Raw genomic sequence first — 26,427 nt, forward strand, 5'->3', positions numbered from 1 at the left:
TCTCAAGGTCTGGCTCCATCACTGACTTCTCTCTTTTGTTAAAGCCATAGACTGTCTTATGTTTTTATCCTGCCCTGATCCCTGCCTATGATGACATTTCAGACTGTACTATTGACTATTGTTGCACCGACTTCTGTTTGTGACCATTTTTCCTTGACATTATTCTTGGATCTTCCCTCTGTATATGTGACAGCACTTCTCACTGAAGTTCTTCTGCATTCCTGGGACATATGATAATGCATTTGTAGCCACATCTCCTATCCCCACTATCCCCTCACCCCTCACTTAGTGATCCACTAAGAAAAATGGCATTACACAGAAAGCTTGAGGTGGGGGCTGGTAGAGTGGGGTAATTGAGAATGAGGGATTCAGGGTTCTGGTCAGCAAAGGCAAGCCTAGGTAGGAGACCACACTTGTAATCTCTGGTTAACCAAGGAATATGTGGAAAGCTGGCATGTCTTAAGAGAGTTCTGGGAAGCTGTGAATGAGGCTCTAAAGAAAGAAGAGTTGAGGAGCCCAACACATAGCTCACCTGCTTCCTGAGTCTGAAGAAAAGCTGCTTTGCAAATCATGTAATTGGTAATAACACTCTTAACAACAGATATAGTGTGCCAGGTTTTTAAAATGTGATACGACGTTGTCCTGCCTGAGCAGCCCTCTCTAATATATTAGCTAAAATTTAAAATTTTCTTATGTTTTTAACTATTTTTGACCTCTAAGATTTCAACCTAAAGTTCAAAGAAATAGCCTTTTGTGAAACTTTCAACTGAAAACAAGCCTCTATAAGAAAACAGTTGGATTTACAATAGCTCAAAAAGAATAAAGTAGTTAGTAATTGAATGGTGAGCACACAATGCAATATAAAGATGATGTGTTATAAAATTGTATACCTGAAACATATAATCTTATTAACGAATGTCACCTCAATAAATTTAATAAGACAGTAAAATAAAAATAAATAAATATAACAAAAGAAGTAAAAAACATATACTCTGAAAACTATAAAATATTGTTGAAAGAAATTAAAGAAGACTTAAATAAATGAAAAGACATTTCATGCTCATAGATTAGAAGACTTAATATTGTTAAGATGGTAATACTCCTCAAGTTGACCTACAGATTCAACATAATCCCTATCAAAATCCCAGGAAATTTCTTTGCAGAATTTGACATCCTCATCCTACAATTCATGTGGAAATGAAAGGGACCAAAAATAGACAAAACAATCTTGAAAAAAAATAGCAAAGTTGGATGATTCACATTTTCCAATTTCAAAATTACTGCAAAGCAATGATGACCAACAAACTGTGGTACTGGCACAAGGATAGACTTATAGATCAATGAAATAGAATTAAGAGTCCAGAAATAAACCCTCATATTTACTGTTAACTGATTTTAGACAAGGATGCCCAGACAATTCAATAGGCAAAGAATGATCTTTTTCAATAAATGTGCTGAGACAACTGGATATCCACTTACAAAATAATGAGGTTATACCCCTACTTCACACCATATTAAAAATTAACTCAACATGGAATAAATACTTAACTGTAAAAACTAAAAGTGTAACATTCTTTTTTTTTTTAGAAGGTTCTCAGTGCTTTCATTTATTTCCTCTCCAACTTTAGGATTTTCTCCTTCAAGTAACCCTTCAACCGTTCATAGCAAGAATTTAAAAAACAAATTCATATCCAGATTCTTATTTCAACAGGAAGAAGTTGCTGCTCAGAGTAACATGAAGCAAAGGCGGGGATGGAAAAAGCCTCTGCTGGAACAGGACAGTGGGTCAGGGAACAGAATTGGTCAGTGTGGGGAGGGGGCGTGGAGGGCAGGGGGCGGGCAGTCTCCCACCTCCTCACATGATGTGAGAGGAACGCACACACATTCAGATGCTCTTTGCAGAAAGAGAGACCATAGGTTCCTGTGTCAAAAAGTGGGGGCATGAACAAATCTCCCATAAGTCAGCCCCCGACAAGGCAGCTATCTCACGCCTTAGAAGCCGTGAGGGACACATCAGAGCCCTGGGCACTGTCACCGCCTGCAGCCTGAGCGTAGCTCCCTCCTTTTCCACCTGAACGCTTCCCCCTCCACAGCACAACTCCGGTGATCACAGCTCCAAGGAAGACCAGCCCAGCAATGATGCCCACCACCATGCCAGCAGGGATGGCGGCCTGAGGAGGCGGCTCGCATCTCAGAGTCAGGAGCTCGGGCAGCCCCTCGTGCTGCACATGGCACGTGTATCTCTGCTCCTCTCCAGAAGGCACCCCCACAGCTGCCCACTTCTGAAAGGTCCCGTCCCCCGCAGGCCTGGTCTCCACGAGCTCCGTGTCCTGGGTCAGGTCCTCCCCATCGCGCTGCCAGGTCAGGGTGATCTCCGCAGGGTAGAAGCCCAGCGCCCAGCACCTCACGGTGACGTCACGGTCAGAGGTGGGGTGGTGGGTCACGTATGTCTTTGGAGGATCTGCACGCTGCAGCGTCTCCTTCCCCTTTTCCAAGTATTTGCCAAGCGACTCCACGCACCTGCTCTCATAGTAGCCCCTCCATCGCTCCACCACACCGGCCGCCTCCACCTTCCGCCAGGAGATCTGAGCCGCTGTGTCCGCTGTGGTCCAGGAGCGCAGGTCCTTGTTCAGGGCGATGTAGTGGGCGCCATCGTAGGCATACTGCCTGTACCCGTGGAGGAGGCATCTGTCCGGCCCACGTCGCAGCCGGACATTGTCTGGATGGTGTGAAAAGTGTAACATTCTTAGAAGAAAACAGGCATTAACATTTGTGATCTTGGATTAGCTAAGATAGGATATCAAAAGCAAGCAACAAAAGAAAAACAGATCAGCTAGACATCATCAAATTAAAATCATTTGTGCTTCAAAGGACAGTATTAAGAAAGTTGAAAAGGCAACCTGCAGAATGGGAGAAATATTTTGCAAACCTGATTAAAAAAGTAAAATATATAAATAACTCTAACAACTCAATAATAAAAGACAACCCAGTCTAAAAATGGGCAACGAATCTGAATAGACATTTCTCCGAAGAAGATATACAAGTGACCAATAAGCACATAAAAAGATGCCCAACATCACTAGTCATCAGGGTGCTGCAAATCAAAACCACAATAAGATATCACTTCACTGCACAAGGTTGGCTGTAACCCCAAAGACAGATAATAACAAGAGTTGACAAGGATGTGGAAAAATTGGAACTCATACACTGTCTGTTGGAGTGTAAAATATTTCAGCCACTTTGGAAAACAGTTTGGCAGTTCCTCAAGTGGTTTGACTTAGGGTTACCATATGACTTAACAATTCTAGTCCTAAGTATATATCCAGGATAAATGAAAACATATATGTCCACACGAAGACTTGTACCTGAATGTTCATAGCAACATGATTCACAAAAGCCAAAAAGCAGAAATAACCCAAATGTTCATCAAATGATGAATGGATAAATACAATGTGGTATCTCTACCATATTTCCCCAAAAATAAGACCTAACCAGAAAATAAGCCCTAGCATGATTTTTCAGGATGCTCGTAATGTAAGCCCTACCCCAAAAATAAGCCCCAGTTAAGATCGTCAGCCAGACAGTTGCATTTAGTACATCCATTAGAATGCACGATGGGCATATGGAATTATAAAATAATAATATTAATATATAGTTAAATACAAATAAATAATATTATTGATATTAATACTTAAAATAAATGATAATATAAATTATAATTAAGTTATTGTAAATACCCAAGGGGCGCCTTTGGACTAGAGGTAAACGCCTATGTAAACAGATGAGACATTGTCAAATGACTAATCGGAGTACAGACACAATGCATGAATAACGTGCACGCTTGACATAATGATGATGTCGTGTCTAATATGAATCTTCATAATTCAATACGTTGTGTGTTGTAACGGATGCACTTAATGCACTCGTGTGAAATAAAGAAACATTTTTCTGAATTTTGGTGCCTGCAATTTTTCATCACTTTTGCCTGGACCATCATTCTTAACTGTCATCATTTTTGTTGCCACATCTGTCTCATAAGCCTTCAATTAACACTTGATTTAATGGTAAATTTAAAGGGAATAATATTTTGACCCCCAGACAAGATGAGAGCAAAAAGAAAGAGCTATTCCATCGAGTACAAGAAAGGAATCATGGAGGACCCCCAGGGTAAGAATCTTACAGCTTTTTGCAAAGAGAAGAACTTGGATCTCCAAATGGTCCGAAAACGGCAAGCAGACTGCGATAACCTCAGTCTACAGGCAGCTGGACAAGGGAAATACTAAGAAGCGCAAGTGTGGATCGATCAGGTCGGCAACCATTATTTCCTGAGCTGGAAGACATCATCTGTGAATGGATTGCTGACAGGAGAGCAAAGGCTTTGGTTGTGTGCAGGACTGATATTCAATCATTTGCCCTTGCAATGGCACCACAGTTAGAAATATCCCCAGAAGAATTCAAAGCATCACAACACTGGCTGGATGGCTTCCTTCAGCGATATGAACTGTCTCTAAGATTGACAACACTGTTCAAGCTGAAAGATACTGAAGTTATCAAACGTGCACTTGCATTCAAGTCCTTTGTGGATGGCATTGACTTTTCTAAATACCAGCTCTCCAACATGATTGCTATGGATGAAACTGCAGTGTTTATGGGCCAAGGATTTCAAACAACAGTTGATCAGAGGGGTGCCTCGTCAATCTACATTCCCTCCACTGGTTACTAAAGTGCACGTGTTACCTGTATTTTGGCAATTTGTCTGGATGGAAAGAAAGCCCCACCTCTAATCATCACTAAGGGCAAGAAAGATAAGTTTGAACGTGTTTCAGACAATTATGTTCTTGAAACCAAAAAAGCCTGGTGCACACAAGCAGTTATAAGGAAGTGGGTCAATTTAATACTGCCTCTTAAGTCTTTGCGAGGTTGCCAGAGAGGTCTGTCTGCTAGTCTGGGATTCAGCCAGCACTCACCATGCTAAAGACATGAAGAACTTCCTTGCAGAAAGAAGAATAGATCAAATGATGATTCCCACAGGAAGGACTGCCTATCTCCAGACTCTTGATATTGCAATAAACAAGCCATTCAAGGACAATTTGCACATGGAAATCAATGACTATATTGAAAATAGAATGGAGAGAAATCAGCGTGGAAACTTTGTGAAGCCTGGCCTGCAAGAGGTCGTGACTTGGATGAAGAATTCATGGAGAAAAAAAAAAAGAATTCATGGGACAAAATCACTGACAGCTGTGTTGCCCATGCACTACGAGCAGGCGACATGGACAAGAAGTATTCATTTAAGGAGACCTCTATTGCTGGACATGAGAGATTGGGGCCAATGGTTCTACAGGAAATGGAGTCGGAAGAAATTCAAGCCAGAATTTGGGGTTTGGAAAGTTATAAAGATGTTCCAGAAGAAGATGACATGACCGTATTTGAATAAATGTAGATTTTTGTACATGAATAAATGAATAAATGTAGATTATTGTAAACGAATAAATGTAGATTGTTGTACATGAAAAACTAAGACATCCCCTGAAAATAAGCCCTAATGCGTCTTTTGAAGCAAAAATTAATATAACACGTGGTCTTATTTCCAGGGAAATACAGTATACATGAAATATTATTAAGCAATAAAATAAATGAAGCACTGGTGCATGGTACTACATGGATGAACCATGAAAACATTATGATAAGTAAAAGAAGCCAGTCACAAAGACTGTATATTGTATGATTCCATGTATATGAAATGTCAAGAATAGGCAAATACATAAAGATATAGAATAGATAAGTGGTTGCCTAGGGCTGGGAGGGATGAGGGAACAGGGAGTGACAGCTAAGAGGTACAAGATTTCTTTTTGGAATGATATAAGTGTTCTAAAATTGATTGTGGTTATGGATGCACAAGTCTGGGAGTATACTAAAAGTCATTTATTATACGCTTTAAATGGGTGAATTTTGTGGTATGTGAATTATATCTCAATAAAGCTGTTTTAAAGAGATTAAAAAAGCCTTGCTCAGAGAAAAAAATTCCTCTATTATCAAACACATTTGGATCATTGGGACAGTAGAGGACAAAGATTGGTAGAGAGAGTGTTAGGGATGCCAGTGGGTGAATTTCTTGTTCACAGGAACAGGTAATGAGAATTTTAGGCAAATTTTCCCTCCAGGGGGTAAATTAATAGCTGGAATTAACTCAAGTTCAAAAAGAGCATTCCTAGCTAATTAAGAGTATAAAAATCTGTCAGGTTTATAAGCATGGTGGATATGTTTTCAGAGTGGGCTTAACTATAACATTATTGCAAAAAGGAAACTTTTATAAATTAAAAGCATTTTAATAAGTTAATAAGAGTTTTAAGTGTTCTCTCCGAATTGATGCATATTAGCAAAAAAGAAATCCCCTAGACATACCCTTAATGTACAGAGTTATAACTAATTCCATTAATCTTGTTTCCTACGTATTGTTGTAGGAGGATTAAAAATGCCTACTATCTGAAGCCATTCTCTATACTCTGAAGGTTCAAAAAGTGCTGTCTCTTGTGCTCAAACATGGGAAGGGGAGGGGAGGGTGTGGGTGTGATTAAGCAGCCAGTTAGTGGCTTTTGTATCAAGCTAGAAAATAATTCCAAGCTAACTTGGGGAACCCATCAATGCCAGTCTTGTTAAAGAGCTGATTATATACCCACTTAAACAATGCCATTTCCATAGAGGTGAGGTTGCTCTGCTAATTGTTGTTCAAGTCTCAACTCTTCTAGCCAATTATTTCTGATTAAGAGGTTTTTCTGCCACTGTCCAGTCCTCAACTCTGCAATGCTAACGCCTCATGGGCTGGTTGCATGATATTATTTGGAGCTGCAAGGCATGGGCAATTTCTTTTACTATACATTGTCTCTCCAGATAAACTAGAAAAATAGTAATGCTATCATTGATTGAGTCCTTTTTATGTTAATTGTTTCATATGTATAAGTTTTTCTTTACACAACAGGCTGGCAGTGTATTTATATTAGTTATGTTCCCATTTTACCAGTGAGTAAACTGAAGTTTAGTGAGGTTAATTGTTGCCCGAGGAACCGGTGATAACTAGGCTAGTTTGAAAACTGCTTTCATATATCCACTCATTACAAAGCTCATGCTCTTAACCATTATGTTTCTGAAGTGTGGGCCATGGAGAAAGTGTCCTTATGTCCTGTCCTTATTTGACTAGATCAGTTCTCATTTACACCTAGTGAAATTACTAAGAATGTCCCCATTCTTTCTTGTGGTAGCTGTGAGAATACATCTTCCAGATCTTCACCTGCAAGGAGTATAATTGATCAGTGGCTTCTTCCATCATGTGCCTCTAGCGTCAGACAAAGGAAAAAACACATGGAAAACCGTGGGAAGATTTAGGAGTCAGGCTGGATGTTAAGTACATCACTTCTGCTCAGACTCCATTGGTCATAATTCAATTGCAAGGAGTCCTGAGAAATGTAGTTTAGTCATGTGACAAGAAGGAATAGAACATGAGTATTGGTGAGCAAATAACCAGTATCTTCTATAATCTGTAATACATTTTTTCTTTAAATGTTATTGAAATATAGCTAACATGTAATATTAGTTTCAGATGTGCGCAATAGTTATTCCACGTTTATGTATCTGGAGAAGTCATCACCATGATAAGTCTAGTAACCATCTGACACTGTACAATGTTATTACAATATCATGGACTATATTCCCTATGCTGTACATTACATACAATCTGAAATACTTTTGTTATGCTTATATCTGGCAGCTTATTCAAAAACAATCGCTAGAAAAAAAACCCCACAATTCTATGGTCACACATGCAGAGTCCAGGAGGTGTAAAGCATTCATTTACTTTAGATTATCTTTCAGGATATAGAGAATCTGCCTGAGATAACATCTTAAGGACCTCATCTTCTTTTTCTCTGTTCCTCCAACTTTTTGTCTCTTTTCCCTATGGTCACTTCAGTACTTCCTACAACTCTCTTTTTCCAGCATTCTAGCTCTGCTCTGAATAAGAAGTATATCTATTTGAGTTTCTGAGAATCCTCCCCTGGCATCACCAAAAGGGAGGGAGAGAACATTATTTGGAATGAAATGAGGCAGCCCTAAATCCTTTCGATTCCTCAAAACAATGAAAAATCTATAGTTGAGACTAAGTGGGGTTTTTTGTGTTGTTGTTTTTGCTAATATTGACAACCACTCATGGCATAATTTCAATGTGCTTTATATCCTAACAAGTTTCCTGTAATGTTTGATCCAGCGATTATCTTTTGAGGAATTAATCTTAAGGAACTAACCAGACAATTTAGAAAAGACACATACATAAAGATATTTATGGCTGCATTGTTTTTAAATAGTGAAGAACCAGAAACAATCTAAATGTCTGAATGTCTTACAGTAGGAAATGGTTCTTATACATTGTAGTACATGCACACAAAATATGAATACCATGCAGCCATCAAAAATGATGACTCATATCCATATTTACTTCATAGAAAAATATTCACACTATAGAAGTGAAAATTATGTCACAAAATAGTAACTATAGTATGATTCTAATTTTATGTGCATATATTTTCATTGAAAAATATTAGAATAAAAGAAAGATATTAGAAAGATCACACCAAAAATGTTAACAGTGCTTCTCTTAAGGTGATGGAATTTCATATTGTTTTAATATTATTTGACTTGATTCTGTATTTCTAAAGATGTTCTCTGCATTTAGTACTTGCATAATAAGAAAGTGAAGACATAAAATATGGAATCAGAGAGTGGGAGATGACAAGTCTTAGGAGGGGTGGTCTGGGTTAGAAGCAGAGTGCCGACATTGTCCTTGGTGTTTATGAAAGCACTTGGTTCCCAATGTTCCCCACCTATTCTCTCATCTATCTCCTCCACTGTAGGAACCATCAGAGGAAAGTTCTCATTTTATAATTTCACTTAAATTGAAATCAAAGAACATAGTATAAAGATATATTAAGCAACTTACCCAAAAGCAAATAAATTAAATTTCTGAAATAGTGGTTTTTTTTTGTCCTTTGTAAAGTCAGTTCCTTTGATTTTAATGTTATGAATAAAAACAATCTTATAATATTTTCCCGTTTCACCAAAATATTTTTTAAAAAATGATACTTGGAAGAACAGGGTTATTAAGTCACATTTTTTAACTCTAGAGCAGAACTTAACAAAAATGTTTGTTGATTTCAAAGATAGTAGGCTAATGAAATGGTGTAGTAGCCATGAGAATACATCTCTTGGATCTTCTACTCTGAGGAACTCAATTGACTGGCAAGACCCAGCTGCTGCAGTATGAAACCCAACTACATTTTGCTCCAAAGCCACACCTCCCAGGCAATGACAATTTGGCAGGGCTGCTTCCAGCTAATGACTGAGTGCAGCACATTCCTGGAAGGTACAGGACTTCTCTGATGGGTGACTTAGCCTCAGGACTCCCCTAAATTATTGTCGGACTCTCTTAGAACTGCAGTGCAGATTCAGATGCTTTCACCCAAGCTTCCATCCTTCCCTCTGTCCTACACTTGTGTTTAGATTTGCGTTGCAATCTGATAACTCTTCCAGCTTCTCCCAGCTGATCTCCATTTTCTCTCACAGGCATGTCCCCTAATAAATTTTTTTTTAACATTAATCCTATTTTTGCATCTGTTTCTCAAAAGACCCAATCTAATGCAAATAGTTCATAACGTGCACAAGAGGTTAAAGATTAAGTGATATGCATAACCACACTTGACTTAATTCAGGTGCAGACCTGGAACCCAAAAAAAAAAAAAAATCATTTTCCTTTGTGGCTGTTCTTTAGGGGGTCCACTGAAACCTAAACTAAAATTCTATTAAAATTTATTTCATGTTGAATGGAGTCGCTAAAGAAGTCTACTAATAACCCAACAATCAAAACTACTAATTACCCTGGCAGAGTCAGAACTTGGAGCCCACAATCACAACCATCATCCAACAACATCATTGATCTTTAAAATTAATCTGTGTTTATCTTAGAATATTTACCACTGATTCATTATTGGTTTTGAGCATGCCCTTTAAATACTATACTCTGTTTTCTTCATTTTGAATCATTTACTCTGAGTCTCCTTGTGTTTAAGAGGACTGGCTCTGAAGCCACATTGTAGGGTTTAAGTCCTGGTGCCAGAATTTTTTTTTACTGTGTGACCTTAGGTAAGTTATTAAGTTGGTGCAAAAGTAATTGCAGTTTTTACAATTATTTTTAACCTTTTAAACTGCAATGACTTTTGCACCAACCTAATACTTAATATAGCTTTGCCTCAGCTTCTTTATCTACAAAATGGGTTTAATAATAACTATCTCCTAGTGTTATTATGAGAAGAATAGTGTTTGGTGCATAGTACATTCTCATAAGTATTAGCTGTTGTGGTTAGTGTTGATTTATTGATCACCTCCTATGTGCCTATGTGCCAGGCAATGCCCTAGATGCTCTGGAGAAAACTATGAATATAAAACAGTGTGGTTGAGAAACTCATAGAACAATAGAAAAGGTGGGACATAAATAATTGTGCAATGTGGAATAAGGGCTATAGGAAAGGAAAATAGAAGGTATAGGGGTTCTATAAAAAAATAGGGTAAAGTGGGTTTAGGGAAGGCTTCCTAAGAGATATTAGTTACACTTGAACAGAGTCCTGAAGGCTGTAGAACTTGATTAGTCAAAGCAAGGCTTGTACGCAGAAAGGACAGCTCATATTGAGGCACGTGAATGTAAAACAGCATGGGGCATTCCAGGCAGGTACAAGAGATTTGATCTAGTCCAGCTGAGGAGTGTGGGAGGAGAAGAATTCAAAGGCTGGCCTTGACTTCCATGTAATGCAATCTGGATTTCATTCCTAGGGAGTGGAGGGTCATCAGTGAAGGGGTTAGAACAGGCAAGAATCATCACCAAGGATGTGTTTTAGAAAGCTTTTTCTGGCAACTTTATGAAATATAAACCAGGTGTGGGACAGACTCAAGAGAGACAGGAGGACCAGTAAGCAAGCTCTTATGGTTGAGCCAGAAAAGGAGAAGGCTGGTAAAACCAGAATAGAGAATACAAGAAGGGGAACAGATTTGAAGGAAGAGATAATAAGTTCTTCCTTTTATTCATACTCTGCTTAATTCCACAAAGGACTTGAAGTGATTTGAAGAAAATCCACAGTGAAAACAAATGTTAAATAAAAAATAATAATAATAAAGCCCTAGGACCAGGAGGAATATAAATCAGATTAGGAAAAATGGGCTGGAATAGAAATAAGACATAAATAGGCCAACCTCTTTAGAGTTGAGCAGACACTATTTTGGCAGCCAAAATGACAAAATCAGTTTGGTGTATAGTTGATCAACTATGCTATAGATCAGTGTTCTCATCATTACCCTCCAAAGCAGCAGTTAATGAGAGCAATTGTCATGTTATGTTTAGGTGTCTGTGGAACATCTAACTAGAAATGCCAATACATTTATTTCTATGCATGGGTCTGGTGCCCTGGAGATGGGCCTGGGCTAGAGAAACACATGAGTGAGGCCTCACTGTCCGTGTGGCCATCAGAACCATGGTATAGATTAAACTCATCCAGGGAGACTGTGTTAGTCAGCTTCTTGGCAAAGTAAACTACTGGTGTTGGTCAAGATGTTCTCTATAATCCGTTTAGCTTTAGCATTCCATGGTGTCACCTTTCACAACCAGAATGCTACCTGCATTATTCATTAAATTTGGGAAAATATTCACTGAGCACCCACTATCTGCCAGGCACTCTTCTATGGACAGGGAATATGACAGCGAATGAAACAGGCAAAAATCTCCATTCTTATGGATCTTACATTCCAGTGGGGGATTAGGGGATTCTAGCTCACCATCTGTCTGCTGCTTTGGAAAGACCTGGAAATCTGGGTCTAAAGAAATAATTTTGAATTGGTTCCAGTGAGGATCTTAAGAGTAATCCCTACTACACAGAGGATCTGAGAGGATGGAATTCTCTGACCCTACTCTAGCTAGACTTTCTGGGCTACTTCAGGTTCAATTGTATCCAACTCAATTCAGTCTGATTCACTCAGAGCTGGAGCAAGGTCTATCCAATTGGGAGAAGCAGGTGAAGGAATGTTTGTGGAGCAGGACATCATTGCCTATATTCTAATTTGCAAATGAACCAGATATTTGGATTATATGAGACATTTAATTCTTGAACTTCAGAACCATACCACCTTGCTCAACAGTTCCTACTCTATCAAGAAAAATGTAACTTTTATTGAATATTTTGTTCACCTTGCCGAAGTAGTACACATAGACATAATGCCTTTGAGTTCTCCTTTCTTGCCTTCATATACATTGATTGAGTTTTATTTGTACTTTCATTCCCTCAGATTCAATTTTTCACTTCTAGTGGATTGAAAGATATACTCTATTTCTATTCTTTTTGTGATTACCCTTGAATCTTCCATACACTTATCTATCAAGTCTAAACTAAATCAATAATGTTATCTTTTCCCTAAATAATATAAAGACCTTAAAACTTAAATGTCAATCACTCCCTACTTACAACTCCTATGCTTTTATTGACCATAATTCTATTTTAAATTTTAACTCTAAAAATTACATACTATTGATATCAAACTGTGCTTAAAATTACCTACATGTTGACAATTTTATATGCTCAGGATTTTTCTTTTATCTCATATACTCCTTCTGTGTTCATTTTCTTTTCCTGGAAGGACATTGATTGTACGTTCCTTTAATGATAGCATTAGTGATTATACCATTAAATCATAGTAGTGGTAATAACAATAATAATGATGATGATAAAAGTAATAACTACAAATTATTGCATGTTTTCCATGTGTCAGAGACTGTGCTAAGTGCTTTGAATGGATTATCTCTTTTAATTCTCACCAAAAACTTGTTAGATACCATTATTATCACTATTTTACAGATAGGAAAACTAAGTGTTAGATTAAGTAAGATGCTCAAGGGCACACAACTAGACAGGAAAACATTTCAGTCTAAATCCAGTGCCCTTGCTCCTAATCATTCTTCTTGCATCCATACAACAGACATATTTCAAAATTTCTTCTACAGTCTGTTGTGTCATTAGACTTACAGATTCAATTTGTGAATAGGGTGTTTAGCACCAATTGGAGCCTTGTGAATAGACAGTGCATTCTCATTTAACTTCCTGAGAGGTTTTTCAAATATAAAGCTATCATTATAATTAGAGTCCTTCACTTGTGGTTATACGTCAATAAATATATAAATTGCAGGCAAACTCTATCACAATGGCACATCATTAGTCATGTTGCAGTAAATTTGATTACTTCAAGCTGTCTTAGCCTAAGCAGAAGGAAACCACTCTCAAGTTTGTGATTTAACACCAAAAATATTGTTCTCCATTATTTAAAACATGCATACATGTTGAAACTTTTCTCCTCTGGGACCTTTTGGAGTCACTTCTTTGGGCACGAATCTCCCCAATCTCCCCAAATCATGATAACGGTTGTTTGTTTCAAATAACTAGGAACTAGGCTCCTCAGTTTGTGGTGCTAAATATCAACACAAACCATCTGTATGTTACCTGTAAAGATTTGCTTTGAATCTTGGCTAGAAGATTACATTATTGAAAGGAAACATCATTTAAGTACCATTAAGTAAACATCTCTAGTCACCATCTTCAGGCTTAGCACTAAGAGAGACACTGACCAGAACCCCAGCAGGCTTCTTTGTAGAAATTGACAAGCTGATCTAAAAGTCCATATGGAAATGCAAGGGACCAAGAATAGCCAACAATCTTGAAAAAGAAGAACAAAGTTGGATGACTCATACTTCCAGGTCTCAAAACTTACTGCAAAGCACAGTAATCAAGAAAGTGTGTTACTGGCATAAGGATAGACATAGGTCAGTGGAACAGAATTGACAATTCAGAAATCTTCATATTTGTGGTCAACCAATTTTCAACAAAGGTGCCAAGATCATTCAATAGGGAAAGGAATAGTCTTTTCAACAAGTGGTGCTGGGGCAACTAGATATTGACATGCAAAAGAAAAAATGAAAATTAAGAAAAAATGGATCAAAGACCTAAATGTAAGAAGCAAAACTATAAAACTCTTAGAAGAAAACACAGAGAGTAAATCTTCATGATCTTGGATTACGCAATGGATTCTTAGATATAAAAAAGCACAAGTAAGAAAAGAAAAAATAGATAAATTGTACTTTTTAAAATGAAAATTTTCAAGCTCCAAAGAAAGCTATCAAGAAAGTGAAAAGACAATCTAAAAAATAGGAAAAATATTTGCAAATATATGTCTAATTAGTATCTAGTATCAAGAATATATAAAGAATACTTATAACTAAAAAATAAAAGTCAAATAACCCAATTAAAAGCTAGGCAAAGGATCAAGATAATCCATTATCTAGGGCATAAAATAAGTTTTATACATTTCAAAAGATTAAAATCAGAGTTCTATTTGTTCTCTGATCATAACGGAAATAAACTAGACGTGAATAAGATATGTTGAGAAGTGATGTCAGAAGCACGGCAGAGTGAGCAGTCCCCTTGATCTTTCTCCTTGAAGTTACAAGTTAAATAGCTATAATTCAACAAAGAATTCCCTACATAACACACAAACACATCTGAGAGATCAGCGTATTGAAACACCTTAAGGTGGGCAAATTGGGGTAAATAGGAGAGGGGGGAAGGGAGAAGTGTAGACACAGGGGCCATGGATGTCCATCCTGGGAGAGGGGAGGAGTCAGGCTTCAGGTGCACTCTCTGTGGCCCCGAGCACTCCTACCTGAGTGATCAGCATATAATACGGCTGAACCCAGGATCTGGGCAGAGATCTGGGGCAGAGATTGAATACAGCAGTGTGATAGCTGTGGTCTAGAAGCCACCACTGCCAGGCAGAAAACAAAGCCACGGAGACTGGCTGCCTCCCCCACCCTCCCAGAGCTACAGTAGACCACAGAAGAAACCGTAGCACTGAACGTTGGGTTAAAGAGCAGACTTTCTTCAGCCCTGAGAACTGGAAAGACAGATCCTGAGTGGAATCTGCACACTGTGGCTAATCCCAGTAACAAGAGTGGAAATACAGAGGTGAGGCATCAGAGGTCTGGCAGTCACCATTACTGGGAAGAGAACAAAGCCACAAACACACCAGCAGCTTCTTCCATCTGACCCCTCCCCAACCCTTCACAGCTGATCCCAGTGGAGACACCTGGCACACCCCAGGCAGCACAGCATTGTGATTTCAGGGGCTCAGAACCCCATTGCCCACCACATCCTCCCATGGGGTGGTGCCCTGACACCGAGGTTACCTGGTCACAGAGGAGATACCCACCTCCTATTGAGTAAAAAGTAGGGGTGTAAGATGCTCTCATCTTACAGATGAGAGCAATTTATTGTAAATCACGTGATCAAGGCAGCTTTGGGCCTTGGGAAACTGCCAGTCCTGGGGCGACAGTGTGGTGGTGGAGAGGTCGTTTTAAGCCAGGCTGCATGGGGGGCTGGATGAAGCTGTGGGAGTGGTGGGCAGGAGCCAGACCCTCAGATAATGGGTCTCAGAGTTGAGAGACAAAGACGGGAATGGAAAGGACATCTTAACGGTTACTTTGGAGTGTGGGAGAACAAGACAGGAACCTCCACTTGGGGCCAGACTAGAAGGGGCCCTGTGCACTTTCCCTGGGGTAGAGGATCACAGTGCACAAGCCAGGTGTTTTAGGAATTGGATGTCCAGAGAGTCTGAGAAATAAGGGTGATACTCTCTTGAAGTGAGATGCCAAGAAGCCACTAGACCATCTCTCTTTTCATGGGCAGGGAAAGCCAGAGGTTGCTCCATTCAAAGGGCATTTGAATTAGGCAATTTGAGTATAATTTGGCAAACTCTAAGGGAGGGCTGTATGTTTGGTGATGATGAAATAAAAAAAAATGAGGGGTGCTTTGAATGAAAAGGCACCTGGAAGAGAAGTTGTTGGTCCTTGAGACACATGAACTTTGACTTGCATCCTTCTGGAGAAGACAATCCCACACCCATATTAAGTAACAGATGCTGTAATAGGGAAGCACTACTTAGTTGTACTGGCTCAGCAACACTTCAGCTCATGTGCATTTTTATAGTGTTTACAGTTGCATATTCTTTAATAAAAGCTGGAAATAAAATTCTGTGAGGGCAGGTTGTTATCATCAGGGGTCACAATCATCTTCGTAATAACTGCCATACATTAAAAGCACCAAACTTTGCCTGACACTGTCCAGGTGACTTACATCCATCACATCGCATATGCGTGTCTATGGTCCCACGTGATAGACTATTAGATGCACTCTGCAGATAAAGAACTTGGAATAGTCTCAAATTGAAGGCTGCTAAATGACGTAGCTGGACTAGACCCTGGCTCTGAATTCCTCTAGAACCCACACTGAGCCACTTCTCCAAGTCTGGCAAACACCTCACGTCACTTAATTCACTTTTCTGCTCCCTACTGCAAGATGGATTTCAGGTGTTAAAAAGGAGGACTTCATGTCCAAAATATTGTTTTGCAATACACAGCCCAGGGAATACTCAATAAGAATACAGAACAACTATGAGGTATGCATAAAGAAAGAAAAAGATGTTATTCAGTGACAATATCATAATCTACAAAGCAAATATCAATAAACCTCAAAAGATCAGGGGCTCACAAAATCATTTGGCTCAGCCCCTTCCCTTTAGAAAGTAGATCTATTAGAAGTGAAATCGGATGAGAGGCTAAGTCTGCCTAGTGAAGAGAAGGAAGAGATTGGTGTGTTTTCTCTGATAACACAACACCTGTCATGGGCCCTCCTCTGCCTTTGCTGCACCCTCCCCACCTCGCATCACTGCTGGGGCTCAACCCGGTCTCTGCTGGGTTTGCAGTATGGAGACTAATCAAGAGCTTTCAAAGATGTACCATTTCCCAGGAAGCCTTTCATAGAAGACAGGAGTCAAGAGGAAGACTGATGAATGAGGACTGATGAGACACCACTTGGTAACTGGAGAGAGACTGGCTTCTGTCTGCTCTCAGACCCAGAAGGCCCAGACAGGGCTGTCAGGTTGAGCAACCCCTCCATTATTTTCAGGGCTCTCAGGGACATTTGAGCTTTGTTCTATGTGGGTGACCTTAATTTGAAAGAAGGAGCAGTCCCGAGGCCCGTCATTAGTCAGGTAAGTGTCCCAAGTGAGCATTGGGGCACACCCCTACCCTTAACAGAGAGGTCCCAAGGAGCCTGAATCCTGCTGTCACTCCAGGAAGGGCTCAGGGAGGACAGCCTCATGTGGCACTCCCTGACCTTCCCTCTCTGGCGCCCCAGGAAGTGAGGACCGTGTTATGTGGCTCTGAGACCCAGGACACTACAGGGACGCATTCCAGGCACTGCCAGGATTCTAGGGCAGAGCCCGGAGAGACCACAGGGTACCACAGACCCCAGGGCAGTGAGGTGGCACAGAGACTGCCCCAGCCATCAACCCTGGGATGCCTTGGGCAGGGCTGTCAGAATGACTCGGCAAGAAGGATGGCAGAATGGAGTGCCTTGTTCTGAGGGGAGGGTCCTCAGGTAAGCCAAGGAGACATTCCTGGCCCTGTCAGGAGTCGAGGTGAGGACCCTGAGTCAGGACGTAGGGAACACTCCACGCTCAGAACTGAGAGGACCACAGAGAACCCTGCCCCTGCTGGCTGCCCTGGGATACCTGGGCACTGTTGACAGGATGTGACATACTCACTTCCTCCCATGGTGTCACAAAGGGGTGAGAGACTTACTCTAAGGGGTGTGGCCTAAGGCCCACAGTGGGAGGATCTCTAATCTTTCCAGAAGAGGCCAAAGTGAATACTGTGAGGACGAAGGGAACCACACACCTCACAGCAGTGGAAACACGACAGAATTCTCTTCCTTACCTGGCCTCAGGAGTCCTAGACAGGTATGTTCAGAGGCGGAGATCTTCACTTCCTCCTAGGGGTCTCAGGGTGGTGCTGTCCTTAGGAGGAGAGGTAGGCTAAGGGCTGGGGAGGAATTCTAGGCCACGATGGGGGTGGAAGCAACCACTGAGGGACCATCACCACTAAATCGTAGGGATGACAAAGAATCTGGCCACATCCCTGGTTTCAGCCCTTGAAGACCCAGGACAGGGCTGTCCCGCTGAAGCTCCCCCAACACTTATTTACATCAGGTCTAGGGCAGGTTAAATCCTTAGTTTGAAGGTGGAGCCACCATTCAACTAAAGGGGTGGGCATACCAGGCCCTATGTCGAGCCAAAGTAAGGGCCCTTATTGAGGACTGAGGACCACAAAGTGACCAGGACAGAAAACTCCCCACAGAGCAGTCAGCACTGGGGACACCTGGACAGGGGTGATAAACTGAGGATCCCCTTCACTTACTTCTGCGTTCCATGACCTCTCACCAATTGAATGACCCTCTTGAATGTGAAATAAAAGACTCCTAAAACTGAAAGACTGCCAGCCCCTGCTGTCTCCTCAGTATGCTTGAGTCAGAGCACATAGGATCTAGCCGAAAGGGGACAGGCTGATTTGAACAGAAGCCCTGTGGGTTTTTCAAGCAGTGCCCTTGGGGAAAACTGCAACTGTAGTCTTCCTTATAACCACAGTGGTATTTCCATGCTGAAGGTACACACATCCTTTCAACCTTCGTCCCCCAGGTGCCCTCATCAATGTGCTACCACCCTGCCTGACTGCTGTCCCGGACCAGAGGGTCCAAAGGTCATACGAATATGCCCCGAGCTCATGAGAAACACAACCAGGATAGCGATGACTCCAAGAGTCACAATACACGTCAGGCAGTATCAGTAGAGGAAGAAGAGACCCCCTGCTGCTCTTCATCTGTGTTGGAGGGTAATCCCCAGATTCCATCAGCTACTGTGACAAGTAGCACTTCCCAGGGCTCTTGGACAGCCTCATCTACCACCATTGACTCTTCACGTGCTTTCCACACAAGATCTGATACAGATGATGAAAGCCTAGATGAGGAACATGCACGCTCCTCTAACACCTTACCTTCTGAGAACTCATGGAGTGAGAGTCTAACTATGAACGTGGAATTGGTGGAGCGATACCTTCTGCAGAAATATAAAATACAGCAGCTCTTTTTGAAGGAAGCGATGATCCAGATTGTAAGAGAAAACCAAGATGAGTTGGATGACATCCTCCAGAAAGCCTCGGATCGTATTGAGGCCATCTTTGCAGTGGACTTGAAGGAAATCGACTCAAGCAACCACACATATGACCTCGTCAGCAAACTGAACCCCCCCAATAATGGGAGGGTGCCTGCTGGCAGGAGAATACCCAAAACGGGTCTCCTGCTGAATATCCTGGGCCTGATCTTCATCAAGGGCAACCGGGCCAGTGAGGAGGAGATGTGGGAATTCCTAAATATGATGGAACTATACGCTGGGAGGAGGCACCGCATCTACGGGGAACCCAGGAAGCTCATTAACAGAGATCTGGTGCAGTTACAGTACCTGGAGTACCGCCAGGTACCTGACAGCGATCCTGCACGTTACGAGTTTTTATGGGGCCCAAGAGCTCACGCTGAAACAAGCAAGATGCAAGTCCTGGAATTTTGGGCCAAAGTTAATAACACAGTTCCTAGTGCTTTGTCACCTTGGTATGAAGAGGCTTTGCAAGAGGAAGAGAGAGCAAGAGCCATAGAGTCAGTGAGGGCTGCCACTGGTGCCACAGCCGAACATGACATCACAGCCCCAGCTTCTCCCACCCATAGTGATGTCTGAGGATTCTTATCAAGATAAAAAAGTGACAGCACAATAGCGATTTTCATGGAAACATGAAAGAATCCCACAGTAAAATTTTGGGGAGAATGGAAGAGAAAAAATAAAGCATCATAAATCTTCATTTTGCTGACTCCTTTCAGTCTTTTGTTTTATAAAATTGATTTATATCATGATGTGCTTATCATATTAAAGAATGTAAGAGATAGTAAATCTTAAGAAGTTAGACCAGACCTCTCACTCAACTCTCTCTTCTATTCCCAAAACATAATTGAGCATCTGCGCTTTGGAAGTCTCTGTGCTAGTACTAGGCTTGCAGACATAAAGACCCAGCCTCTACCCACAGAACTTTGGAAGCTTGGAGCTTCAGTCATGTGAGGAAGATGTTGAGATCTCCTCTATGACTTACAGGAAAGTAAAAAGGATGAGTGACATGGGAGGGGTTTCAGGTGAAAGCAGTAAAGTATAAACCCCCTGAGGCAAGGCACTTTAAGTTTTGAAAGCCAGAAGTCAGTCCCCACAATACACTTTTAAATTAAACTACATGGTGGACTGTATGAGGCTATGGGACTGGTGAGCAGAGGCCAGATCCTCAGATGAGGTGTCTGAGTTGAGAGCAAATATTTGACTGGAAAACTGCACTGTGGGGTAAGGTCTAAAATTAAGGCCCAATGATATGGGCTGCCTGGACATTTGGAGAAACCAGCAGGGCCTCCCGTCTCCTAAAGGCAAGTTCCCCTCCATAGTCTTCATTTGCATATAAGGTCTCCTACCAAACAACCAGCTTTATAAGGGGACAAAGCATAGATCTTGCTCATTCCTAAGCAGCAGTCATCTGTTCCCTACCAGCCTGCAGAATTTTGCAGACAATCTGATTACATGCTGCCATGGGAACTAGCGGTTAGCTCACCCTCTTGATATCACAAACGCCCCCTCCCAAAGACCCTGTTTCTTCACTCTGTTCCCAACTGCAACCCCCGTGTGGCACAGTGGGGTATGCAGTGTCCTCCCCGTCCTGTGAGTACACATGGTTAATAAATGGCTATCTCATATCTGCAGTGTCCAGTGTTATGTGTGTGGACACTCCATGACCATAGTGCGGAAATCCCTTCCTCACCTCATGGGGTAAAGAGAAGGCCATAAAACATGCTCTTACGAATTACGTTGGGATGGTAGATAACCCAGAAAAAAATGTCCACCTGAGGCAGTGTATTAGTTATCTCAGGCTGCATAACAAAATACCACAGACTGGGTGGCTTAAACAACCAAAATGCATTTTCTCACTGTTCTGGAGGCTGGAAGTCCAAGATCAAGGAGTTGGCAAGCTTAGTTTCCTCTGAGGCCTCTCTCCTTGACTTGCAGATGGCTACCCTTTTCACTTGGTTATCTCGTTGTGAATGCATCCACAGTGTCTCCTTGTGTGTCCTAATATCTTCTTATAAGGACACCAATCAAATTGGTTTATGGACCACCCTAATGGCCTCATTTTAACTTACCCATCCTTTGAAGACCTGATTTGCAAAGGGGAATAGAGATAAGATGCATGCTGAAGAAAAAAGACTACTGTATGTATATGAAACTTCATTTTATATCAATTTAATGGTAACCACTGGAAAAAAAATCCAGAACTGAGACACATAACATAAAACAAATGGGAAACATAGAATCATAGGATACCACCAAACTAAAATAACAGAAATGCAAAGGCAAAGAAACAATGGAAACACCGAGCTACCAGAAACCAAAGGATAAAATGGCTACAGGAAATCCTCACATATCAATAATCACCCTTAATGTAAATGTCTGAGCTTACCAATAAAAAGGCACAGAGTAGCAGATTGGATCAAAAAGAAAAACCCAACCATATGCTGCCTTCAAGAAACACATCTCAACTGCAAGCACAAGTATAGACTCAAAGTGAAAGGGTAGAAAATGGTACTCCAAGCAAATGGCATCTAGAGAAAAGTGGTCATGGCCACATTTATATCTGATAAAATGGACTTCAAGGTAAAAAAAGGTAACAAAAGGCAAAGATGGACATTTCATCATAATTAAAGGGACAATATATCAAGAAGACATAACACTTGTCAATAGGGAGCACCGAAATACATAAAGCAACTTCTAACAGAACTAAAGGGAGAAACTTACAAAAACACAATTATAGTAGGGGAACTAAATACATCATTGACAGCTATGGATAGATCTTCCAAACATAAAATGAGTAAGGAAATATCTGCCTAAATGACACATTAGACCAAAGGGACATAATTGACATTTACAGAGCCTTTCATCCCAGAACATCAGATTATATATTCTTCTCTAGTTACATGGAACATTCTCAAGGATAGACCATATGTTGGGGCACAAAATTAGCCTCAACAAATTTAAGAATATTGAAAACATACTAAGCATGTTCTATTATCACAATTCTTTGAAATGGAGATCAACTGAAAAAAAAGCAGGAAAAACCATGAATATGTGGAAATTAAACAACAAGCTACTAAAGAAAGACTGGGTCAAAGAAGAAATAAAAGGGGAGATTAAAAGATACAGAGAAGTACAGGTCATAGGAATGGCGGCAGCGGGGTGCACTTTCTGAGTTCTCCTCTGGATCTTATTACAAACGGGACATATAACACATCAAAGAACTCTTTGCTCATCACGCAGAACAGCTAAGAGACTCATGGAAGGATTACTTGAAGGTGCGCAAATCGGGCAAGCAGGGGAAGAAGGAAGGGAGCAGAGTGGAAACACGCGGTCCTGCGGTGGAATCGTGGCGGGTGGCGGCGGTAATGCGGCCGGCACCCGCAGCTCTAAAGACCCACGGGACCCCAGGGCGGAACAGAGAATACAAAAGCCAGGAGGTGGGCTCTTTCCCTGCGTCCCACAGCTGATTGCTCCCTCGGGGTGGGGCAGCTTGGTGGGCCCTAGGGCGGACAAAGAACACAGACTACATACCTGGGCCCCTCACCCCCCTCCTCCAATCCTACCCCCACCCTTCCAGAGACTTAAACTGGCCCCTGAACTGAGGAGTAGTGTCAGATTACAGAAGGGCCATAGTGCTCAGGCTCTGGGAAGACTGACAGGCAGCTCTGACCCAGGGAAGAGGCTGGGAAGAGTGTGATTTTGGCTGGGCTAGGAGAGAAGAGACTCCTCCACCCTCCAGCCACCACCTTTTCGGGCCTGCGGGAAGAGTGGGACGCGGCTGGGCTGGGAGAGAGACGACCCCTCCATCCCCAGCCCCCACCCTTTCTGGACTGCCTAGGGCAGGCACGCCCCTCACACAAGGAAGAAGTGTCCTAAGACTCAGGAGAACTGGACACAGGGCTAGTGTTGCTACTCTCAGTGTGCATATGTGCAGGCAAGGGCAGAAACTGCACTGACTTTGTAAAAACTATCATCCAGACCCCCCAGCCCCACGCATTTAAATCTACAGTCCCGAAGTCAGACTGGGCACCAGGTGACCTGTTCTGCCTGCACATTAGGCAGGGGACTCTCTGGTACAGCAGAGGACAACCTGGAGATTACTTGGTGGGCTTAAGCCAAGACTGGTGCTGCTTTTTGTTTTGCTTTGTTTTGTTTTGTTTTGTTTTGTCTTTATATCTTTGATATCTTTGCCTGTGTTGAGTGAGGATTATCAGATGTTTTTACATGTGAATGTATTTGATTTTTTTCTTTGTTGTTGTTGTGCTTGGTGATTTGCTTTGTTCTGAAATTGCCCTTCCAGGGCCCAGCTTAAGAGGCACAATATTCAACATATCCAGAGGCCAACTCCAGACCAAACCAGAGCACTACCATATTTGACCTACAAGTCACACACCCAGAGGGAATTCTCTGCAGGCACAATAGCCAATAGAGGCCAAACCACATTTAAGTGGTCAATCCTCACGCAGCAGAACACCCTGCGGTTGTCAGAGCCAAGTCTCAAAACTAGTCAGCCTAGAAGTTAACTCCATCTACTCCCAAGTGAAAAGCAAATAAAGATCTTTAACAGGACAATATACACAACACAAGAGTCACCTTTGGAGCACACGCAGAGGAGAAGAATGAAGTAGTGCAACTCAAATATAAAGGACACATACCACATAAGATAACCCAGCAACAACAAAGAACTCTAGGGGATCTACCTAATACATCAAAGCAAACACAGAGAGTCAGCCAGAATGGGGAAACAAATAAACATGTCCCAAATAAAAGAACAGAAGAAACCTCCACAACTGGAACCAAATGAAGCAGAGGTAACCAACCTTTCAGAGACAGAGTTCAGAACACTGGTGATAAGCATGTTTAAGGAGCTTAGAGAAGACATAAAGAAGGATGTAGAAATCATAAAGAACAACCAGTTAGAACTAAAGAACACAATTACCGAAATTAAGAACTCACTTGAAGGAATGACCAGCAGGTTAGATAAAGCAGAGGATCGAATCAGCGACTTAGAAGACAAGTTAGCAGAGATCACCCAAACAGAACAACAAAAAGGAAAAAGAATAAAAAACAATGAAGATGGTTTAAGAGACCTCTGGGATAACATCAAGCGCAACAACATGCGCATCATAGGAATACCAGAAGGTGAAGAGAGGAAGCAACAGATTGAGAACATATTTGAAGTAATAATGTCCGAAAACTTCCCTAACCTGATGAAGGAAACCAACATACAAGCCCAGGAAGTGCAGAGAGTTCCAACCAGGATAAACCCAAACAGGTCCACACCAAGACACATTATAGTTAAAATGGCAAAGCTCAAAGACAAAAAGAGAATCCTAAAAGCAGCAAGAGAAAGACAGAGGGTTACATACAAGGGAACTCCCATAAGACTATCAAATGACTTTTCTACAGAAACATTGAAGGCCAGGAGGGAGTGACAGGAGATACTCAAAGTAATGGAAAACAAAGGCCTATAACCTAGATTGCTTTATCCAGCAAGGCTATCATTTAAAGTTGATGGAGAGATAAAGAACATCCCAGAAAAGAATAAGCTAAAGGAATTTATTACCACCAAGCCAGCATTGCAAGAAATACTAAAAGGACTTCTGTAAATAGAAGAAAGATGAAAACAATCTAACTACAAATTTATAAATGCCAATGACTATGTACCTATCAATAATCACTTTAAATGTAAATGGATTAAATGCTCCGATCAAGAGACATAGGGTGGCTGAGTGGATAAGAAAGCAAGACCCTAGTATATGCTGTATACAAGACACTCACCTCAGATCAAAAGACACACACAGGCTGAAAGTGAAGGGTTGGAGTAAGATATTTCATGCAAATGGAAATGAGAAAAAAGCTGGAGTTGCAATACTTATATCTGACAAATAGACTTTAAAATGAAGAACATATTAAAAGATAAAAATGAGCATTATATAATAATAAAGGGATCGATCCGACAAGAGGACATAACCCTAGTAAACATCTATGCACCCAACATAGGAGCACCTAAATATATAAAACAGGTACTGACTGACATAAAGACAGAGATCAACAGTAACACTATCATAGTAGGGGACTTCAACACACCTCTGACAACAAGGGACAGGTCTTCCAGACAGAAAATCATTATGGAAACAACAGCCTTCAATGATACATTGGACCACTTGGATTTAATAGATATTTTCAGAGCATTTCACCCCAATGCTGCAAAATACACGTTTTTCTCAAGCGCACTTGGAACATTTTCCAAGATAGACGATATGTTAGGCTACAAAACAAGTCTTGATAAATTTAAGAAAATTGAAATCATACCAATTGTCTTCTCTGATCACAGTGCTATGAAATTAGAAATGAACTACAGGAAAAAATCTGGAAGACTCACCAATTCATGGAGGCTGAATAACTTATTACTAAATAATGAATGGGTGAAGCAGGAGATCAAGGAAGAAATCAAAAGATATCTCGAGACAAACGAAAATGAAAACATGACGACCAAAATCTATGGGATGCCGCGAAAGCAGTCCAAAGAGGGAAATTCATAGCATTGCAGGCTTACCTAAAGAAACAAGAAACATCACTAATCAACAGTTTATCTTCACACTTAAGGGAATCTGGAAAAAGAACAGCAAAATAAGCCCAAAGGGAGCACAAGGAAGGAGATAATAAAGATCAGAGCAGAAATAAATAAAATAGAAACCAGAAAAACAGTACGAAAGATGAATGAATCCAAGAGTTGGTTCTTAAAGAAGATAAACAAAATTGACAAAACTTTAGACAGACTCATTTAAAAAAAGAGAGAGAGGACCCAAATTAATAAAATCAGAAATGAAAGAGGAGAAGTCACAACAGACACCGCAGAAAAACAAAATTTTATTTATTTATTTATTTATTGCTGTCCTCTTTTTAAATTTATTTTATTTATTTATTATTTATTTAATTTATTGGGGTGACAATTGGTAGTGAAATTACATAGATTTCAGGTGTACAATTCTGTATTACATCATCTATAAATCCCATTGTGTGTTCACCACCCAGAGTCAGTACTCCTTCCATAACCATATATCTGATCCCCCTTACCCTCATCTCCCACCCTCCACCCCCCTTATCCTCTGGTAACCACTATTGTCTATGTCTATGAGTTTTTGTTTCTCATTTGTTTGTCTTGTTCTTTTGTTGTTTTTGGTTTATATACCACATATCAATGAAATCACAGGGTTCTCTGCTATTTCTGTCTGACTTATTTCG

At 40.9% G+C, this 26,427-nt stretch overlaps 1 protein-coding gene and 1 pseudogene across 2 annotated transcripts; one reads left to right on the forward strand and one right to left on the reverse strand.

Moving 5' to 3' along the window:
* Positions 1-1,985: 1,985 nt before the first annotated feature.
* On the reverse strand, positions 1,986-18,401 carry LOC308495193 (patr class I histocompatibility antigen, A-126 alpha chain-like; annotated as a pseudogene). The gene is made up of 2 exons: positions 18,389-18,401; positions 1,986-2,745 (listed from the first exon to the last, which is right to left on the reverse strand). The product of its transcript is annotated as a patr class I histocompatibility antigen, A-126 alpha chain-like (transcript).
* A 337-nt stretch (positions 18,402-18,738) lies between these two features.
* Positions 18,739-19,755, forward strand: LOC308495194 (melanoma-associated antigen B5-like; the record flags this gene model as incomplete). The annotated part of the gene is made up of 1 exon (XM_081043112.1): positions 18,739-19,755. The coding sequence occupies one exon, from the start codon at positions 18,739-18,741 to the stop codon at positions 19,753-19,755; it is 1,017 nt and encodes a 338-aa protein (XP_080899238.1).
* Between the last annotated feature and the right edge of the window lie 6,672 nt (positions 19,756-26,427).

This window comes from Rhinolophus hipposideros (genome assembly GCF_964194185.1).
Source record: "Rhinolophus hipposideros genome assembly, chromosome: X".
Classification (NCBI taxonomy): Eukaryota; Metazoa; Chordata; class Mammalia; order Chiroptera; family Rhinolophidae; genus Rhinolophus; species Rhinolophus hipposideros.